This window comes from Anolis sagrei, chromosome Y (genome assembly GCF_037176765.1).
Source record: "Anolis sagrei isolate rAnoSag1 chromosome Y, rAnoSag1.mat, whole genome shotgun sequence".
In the NCBI taxonomy this organism is placed as follows: Eukaryota; Metazoa; Chordata; class Lepidosauria; order Squamata; family Dactyloidae; genus Anolis; species Anolis sagrei.
Window position 1 is genome coordinate 14,183,391 of NC_090035.1, and position 6,921 is coordinate 14,190,311.

The window sequence follows — 6,921 nt, forward strand, 5'->3', positions numbered from 1 at the left end:
CTGCCTTAAGGGGGAGACCCCATGCCCACATTTCCATTGTGTCACAATGTGGTCACTCGTTGCCACGGAGGGGGCTGTGTCTCCTTGGCCAGGCCTTGCCTCCTTGGCTTTTGGGGAGCCCTTTGTTGACTGCTGCGGCCATGCTCTGCCCATAGCCCCCCGCTTTGCCTTTGCCCACCATCATGCGCTTGGCCTATGGGGCACTGGTGCTGAGCTCGCTGTTCCTGCGGGAGGACCTGAGTGGGGACTGGGAGCGACGGGCACCCCCTCCCTGGCATAGCCCACCAGTCAAGTGGGTCCAGCTCCAGAACACCTTTGGCTACCCGCAGGCCTTCTGCTGGGCCTCCTCCCAGTCCCAATGGGCTCTGCGCCTGGCCGGAGTTGCTGCCCTCCTCCTCTGGGTGTGGGCCCAGACCTGGACCAAAGGGACCCCGCCAGAGGTAGATATATATATATGTATATATAGAGAGAGGGGGGGGCAGGCAAATGGTTAGTAGAGAGGGATAGATGATGCAGGCAAGTGGATGGATGGATCAGGCAGGCAGGCAGATAGGTGGATGGATAGATAGATAGATAGATAGATAGATAGATAGATAGATAGATAGATAGATAGATGATATAGATGGATGGATGGATGGATGGATGGATGGATGGATGGATGGATGGATGGATGGATGGATGGATAGATAGATAGATAGATTGATAGATTGATATATAGATAGAGCAGGCAAATGGTAGGTAGGTAGGTAGGTAGGTAGGTAGGTAAAGTTGATAGGGCAAGGAAAAGGTAAATAGATGGATGAGAGAGCTGGACCATAAGGAAGGCTGAGCGAAGGAAGATAGACGCTTTTGAACTGTAATGTCGGAGGAAAATTCTGAGAGTTCCTTGGACCGCAAGAAGATCGAATCAGTTTGTACTTCAGGAAATAATGCCCAGCTGTTCACTGGAGGGAAGGATATTAAAAGCAAAGATGAAGTACTTTGGTCACATAACAGGAAGACAGGAAAGCTTGGAGAAGACAATGATGCTGGGGGAAAACGAAGGAAAAAGGAAGAGGGGCCGACCAAGGGCAGGATGGATGGAGGTTATCCTTGAAGTGACTGGCTTGACTCGGGGTGGTGAGATCAGGAAGAGTCAGAAGACTGAATGAATAAACAACATACCGGTAGATCGATCTATCTGAGGCAGGCAGATGATGGATGGATGGATGGATGGATGGATGGATGGATGGATGGATGGATGATGGATAGATAGAGCAGGCAAATAAGTAGTAGGTAGGTAGTAGGGTGGATAGATAGATAGATAGATAGATATATAGATAGATAGATAGATAGATAGATAGATAGATAGATAGATAGAGAGATGAGGCAAAAGGACGGATGGATGAATGGATGGAAAATAGAGAAAGCAAATGGTAGATAGCTATAGATCTATCTAACATCTACCTGAGATAGGCAAATGATGGGTGGATGGATAGATAGAGCAGGCAGATAATAAGTCGTAGGTAGATGAGGCAAACAAATGATGGATGGATGGATGGATGGATGGATGGATGGATGGATGGATGGAGAGATAGATAGATAGATAGATAGATAGATAGATAGATAGATAGATAGATAGATGAGGCAGGCAGAACGATGGATGAATGGATGGAAGATAGATAGACAGATAGATGCATGCATGCATGCATAGATGAGACAGGCAGATGACACAGACCATTATTTCTCTCCTACTTCTCTCTGCAGCCAAAGCCTGAGACACAGAGAGAAGTGGACTTCCAAATCCCACAGAAAAGAGGTATGTTCCTTTTTCCTCTTATCTGGCTGCCATTGTCAAGGTTTGAGGTCTTCTCTGCCAAAGAGCATTGGGGCCTCCGCAAACTATAACTTCCAGAGTTCCATATCACTGACCCAAGCTGCTCCAGCCACGACACCACATTGGCTCTCTGTTAACAATTTGATCACTCAGACCTACCACTAATTTTGTTAAATAATAACCATTGATCTCTGTTTTTTTTCCCTTTCCTTTCTTACAGACTCTCTGTGTATCTGTGGGGAACCACTAATTCCCAGATTTGCAAGGTAGGTGAAACCTCTTTCTCATCCTTCAAAGTAACTCCTGTATTTTTAAAACTCAATTCCTAACTCAGTTCTTCTCCACGTCATTTAGTAGCCCTGTGGAGCCCCCAGTGGTGCAGTGGGTTAAACCCCTGTGCTGGCAGGACTGAAGACCGACAGGTCACAGGTTCAAATCTGGGGAGAGTGCGGATGAGCTCCCTCTGTCAGCTCCAGCTCCCCATGCGGGGACATGAGAGAAATCTCCCAAAAAGGATGGCAAAACATCAAAAACATCCGGACATCCCCTGGGCAACGTCCTTGCAGATGGCCAATGCTCTCACACCAGAAGCGACTTGCAGTTTCTCCATTTGCTCCCGACACGAAAAAAAAAATTCCCTATGTAACCGTTTGGATAGATTAGGATACTTTTACCATGTACGAAAATCTCTTCTTCCTATTGTTTTTCTTGCAGATTTGAGCCAATTCGCAGGAGACGGCGCTCTTCTTCGGTGATCTGTCATATTTCCGGAGCCAGGCTCCAAAATGTCAACAAATCGAATTACAGAAGGAAATATCCTCTCGTCATTCCGAGAATCCTCTCTTCATCATCATCTTCTTCTTCCTCATCCTCCTCTTCAATCCAATTGAAAAATCTGGCGGTTCAGACCAGTTGTGGACTATTTCCGACGGTGACCACAGTGGACTCTTCATGCATGGTCTCCGATTCCTTGGAAGAGCTGGAAAGCAAAACGTTTGATCTGTCCTCCGAAGTAGATGCTCACAGATCACATAAAATCGAGCAGGAACCCTCCTCCCCTGTATATCATAGATACCCTGACGTGAAAAAGTCTGTGCCCCAAATACAAGAGTCCTTAGAGATATTTGAAAGGCCAGAGCCTGAGGTGGAAGAGCCTGAGCCCCAAACAAGAGAAATAACAGAATGCTCAAAAATATGTGAAAAGCCAGAGAAACGCCTTCCAGAAAAACACCATCCAGAGAAACGCCTTCCAGAGAAACCCCTTCCAGAGAAACGCGTGCCTTCATTTGCACAAATCTTTGTCCACAGCTCAGCATTTCAGAAAGACGATGGGGTCTTTTTGGTGGAGAAATCCTTCCAAATCCGCATGGTGCCCCCAGATGGAGAAAAGCCCCCAATATTAACTGAGGAAGAAGGAGGCAACAAACGCAACATGCTAGCCTTGCTAGGCCGAATAGTAAACGCCGAAGGGGATTCGAAGGTGGAGAGAACTCCGAGACTGAAGGCCTTTCCACCAACTGGACATTTTGGCTGGAATGTAGCCGTCCGCACCACTTCGGCTCCGTCGGATTTTGACCCGAATGCCTTAATTGTGGACAAAATGGACGAGGGAATTCTGGGTCTCCTGGAGTACCATGTCAAAAAGAAAATGGTGCAGCATCAGTGTGGGGTGCCCACGGTTGTGGTGCGGTCACTGCAGCATTTCCACTCCATGGGGGACTTCAGCCCAATGGAGCGGTCAGCAAAGGGGTTAATGCCCATCTGTGCCAGGAGTCCGGCTAGCCTTCTTTTGGCACGCAGAAATGTCAAGGAGATCTATGGCAAACCTTGGCAGAAACCTCTCAAAGAAAGGGAACATTACGTCTTACGTCAGGCGACGGAAGCAGGGAGAGTCACCTCTTCCATTAAGAAACCTAGTGCCGCAATGATGTCGCCTCAAGTTCTGAAGAGGAAGTACGTCCTCCTCTCGATGCAGCCGGACGAACTCAAGCGGATCGTGTTCCACATCACGGCGAAGATGCTTGAAATCAAGAGGGGGGGCTTTCCCGAAATCGTGGAGGGCTCCTTCCACACCTTCAGCCGCTTCTCCTGCCGCCCGCTGCCCAAGACCATCCGCCTGGGTAACAAGGTCCCCCGCGCGAAGCAAGCTACCCTGCCTTTCATCGCCAAAGAGGTCCTATGCCTCCTTGACCTCAACATCAAACACAAGTACCTGGTCTATGTGTGGAGGCTCCCCATACCATTCCGCGAGCCCAGTGGTGCTACTGAGGAACAGAAGACCCCTGCCTTGGCCAAAAAAGGGATGGTGGAGGCTCAGCTTTCGGGGCAAATTCTTGTGGCCCCGGGGTCACAAATGCCACTTGGTTTGCCGCCTTCCTCTCAGTTGGTGTTTGCTGAAGAAACCACAGAAGGACCTGCCCAACTACTGGAAGAGGAAATGAAAGAAGAACATCTGGAGATGATGCAAGAGGGACAGCTGGTCAAAATGGAAGAGCAACATCCAGAGGAGATGCAAGAGGCTGAAGACCAAAAGTCCAAGGAGGGTCTCCTGTCTTCCTCTGTGGAAAGCCCAAAGCCTCCTGAAGAAGTGACTGGACATGAGGAAAAGTCAGGGATGGAGCCAGAACAACATTTGACTTGTGCTGTCCCCCCACAAATGGTGGCCGGAGAGGCCCTGCCTGGAGTGGATAGTGGTCAAACAATGGGGACAGAGGAAACCACAATGTTCCTGAAACAGATGGAGCCTGCAAGGTCTGGTGAAGTGCCTCCACCACTTCCCTTCAGCCAAAGAGATCAAGATGAGGACAGATCCGAGATCAAGGAGGATGGAGGACCCCTAAAGCAGCCGAAGAGGCCACCGTCCCTCAAGGCTGTCCTGAGACCTGGGACAGAGGAAGTGTCCAAGCGTCCAAAAGATGCCACCATTGTGAGGGCCAGCCTCATGCTGCAGCTGGACTTGGCCAAGGAGAAGCTCAACCTGCACCTCCAGAAGAAGCTGGATACCACGTTGCAGCCAAAACAAGGGGCCCGGCTGGACCTTGACATGGGGCTGGATGGAAAGGCCAAGGGTCATCGTCACCGCCATCCCCACCGCAGTGACCGCCCAACCTCTCGGTCTGGGTCCCGGTCCCGCCGGCCCTTCTGCTATGTCTGCATGCCTCTGGATGACAGCGGCTCAGCCGTCAAGACCGTCTGCTGGTCGCTGCCCAGTTGGATCCTGGAGATGAATGGCCACCGGGTGCCACGTGTGGCCCGCTTCGAGAGAAAGACCACCAGGTGCAAATGAAGCACACGGGAAACACCTTTGTAGCAGCGGGAAGGGAGCTCTCCCTTTTGTAAAGACAACTCTCCTGCAAGGATCCAGCTGACAGGAAGAAGGGATGAAATGAAAGGAATGAAATGAAATGGAGGAAAAACTATTAAACACATATAGCCATGGAAGCAAAGCTCATCATTTTGATGATTTCAATTAGAACCGTAATTATGAGGGATCCCGCCAGAGCTGCTTTATTATTAGTATTATTATTATTTCTTACTTGCCTCTCTTAACAGCTTGAAGTGGGGTAAAACACAATACCCTTATCATCATTATATATCAGGCATGGGCCAACTTAGGCCCTCCCTCCAGGTGTTTTGGACTTCAACTCCCACCATTCCTAACAGCCTCAGGCCTTTTCCTTTTCCCTCTCAGCCGCATCAGTGGTTGAGGTGGAAAAGGAAGGGGCCTGAGACTGCTAGGAATAGTGGGAGTTGAAGTCCAAAACACCATAAAGCTCTGTACGCTCAGCATTGTTGTTGTTATTGAGGTGCCTACAAATAGTTTCTGGTTCATGGTAACCCAATAACGTTTTTTTCCTAGGGCTGAGAGCATGGTACTCTCCCGTTGGGTTAAACATGGAGTCAAACTCTCCAGAGAGGCCATTCAAACAAGGCCATTGCTTTTAATCCAGAAGGAGTAACTTTTCCAAGATCTTTGTGTTATTTTTGTTTTCTAACTAGAGCTTTAAAAGTTTACTTTCATGGACTATGAGTCCCATCATCCCCCAACCAGCCAAGAAGTTACATTTCCCTTAACCCAGAAGAAGTAACCTTTCCAAGCTCTTTTGTATTATTTTTTGTTTACTAATTAGAGTTTCGAAAGTTTATTTTTGTGGAATAATAATAATAATAATAATAAACTTTATTTATACCCTGCCACCATCTCCCCAGTGGGGACTCGGAGCGGCTTACATGAGGCCAAGCCCGAACAACAAATTACAATAAAAATAAAACCAAAACACAACCGAAAATGCAAACAGTAAACTTCAATTCCCATCATCCCCCAACCAGCCAAGAAGTTACATTTCCCAATTCTGTTTTAGTTTTTTGTATAATTCTCATGATCCCTCATAATCCCTCAACCAGCCAAGAAGTTACATTTCCCTTCATCCAGAAGTAACTTTTCCAAGTCCTCTGTATTATTTTTGTTTCCTAACTAGGGCTTGGAAAGTTCATTTTTGGGGACTATGATCCCAAGAAGTAACTTTTCCAAGCCCTTTGTATCATTTTTATCTTTTGACTAGAGCTTGGAAAGTTTACTTTTGTGGACTACAATTCCCATCATCCCCCAACCAGCCAAGAAGTTACATTTCCCAATTCTGTTTTGTTTTTTGTAAATAAAAAAATCTATATTTTTATATATCTATATTTCTATATTTTTATATATCTATATTTCTATATTTTTATATATCTACAGCAATATATTTCTGTTTCAGACCCCCTTCCTGCTAATCCAAAGGAAGCTGAACAGTTACAAAAACTAAGACACAAAGATACTCAAAGGAAAAGTGAAACGAGGCGCATGCGTAGTTGTATCTTGCGGTGAGGGAACGAGAGGGAGGAAAGGACTTCTTTATGCGCGTGCGCAGTCGGGCATCTCTGAACCTTTCTTACCAAGCGACTAGCAGCTTGTGCGCAGGCGCGGGCGAGAACGCGCTCCATCACGTCGGGAGCGGCGCCAGCCTAGAAGGGAGCGAGGCGGCCCCTTCAACGCAGGCGCGGTGGCCAAGTGGTAAGGCGTCGGTCTCGTAAACCGAAGATCACGGGTTCGAACCCCGTCCGTGCCT

General features: G+C 47.8%; 1 protein-coding gene and 1 non-coding gene across 2 annotated transcripts; both read left to right on the forward strand.

Annotated features, from left to right (window-relative positions):
* Nucleotides 1-182: 182 nt before the first annotated feature.
* LOC137095286 (uncharacterized) lies at nt 183-5,102 on the forward strand. Its single transcript, XM_067461746.1, has 4 exons — nt 183-440; nt 1,747-1,798; nt 2,037-2,082; nt 2,531-5,102. The coding sequence occupies exons 1-4, from the start codon at nt 183-185 to the stop codon at nt 5,100-5,102; spliced, it is 2,928 nt and encodes a 975-aa protein (XP_067317847.1).
* A 1,747-nt stretch (nt 5,103-6,849) lies between these two features.
* On the forward strand, nt 6,850-6,921 carry TRNAT-CGU (transfer RNA threonine (anticodon CGU)). The gene has a single exon. It is a non-coding gene; the product is annotated as a tRNA-Thr (tRNA).

Excerpts from the sequence above, each read along its gene's own strand:
- LOC137095286 (XM_067461746.1), top strand. The coding sequence starts at position 183 with ATGCGCTTGGCCTATGGGGCACTGGTGCTGAGCTCGCTGTTCCTGCGG. Across the intron at positions 441-1,746 it reads CCAAAGGGACCCCGCCAGAG|CCAAAGCCTGAGACACAGAG; the intron begins GTAGATATATAT and ends TTCTCTCTGCAG. Across the intron at positions 2,083-2,530 it reads CTAATTCCCAGATTTGCAAG|ATTTGAGCCAATTCGCAGGA; the intron begins GTAGGTGAAACC and ends TTTTTCTTGCAG.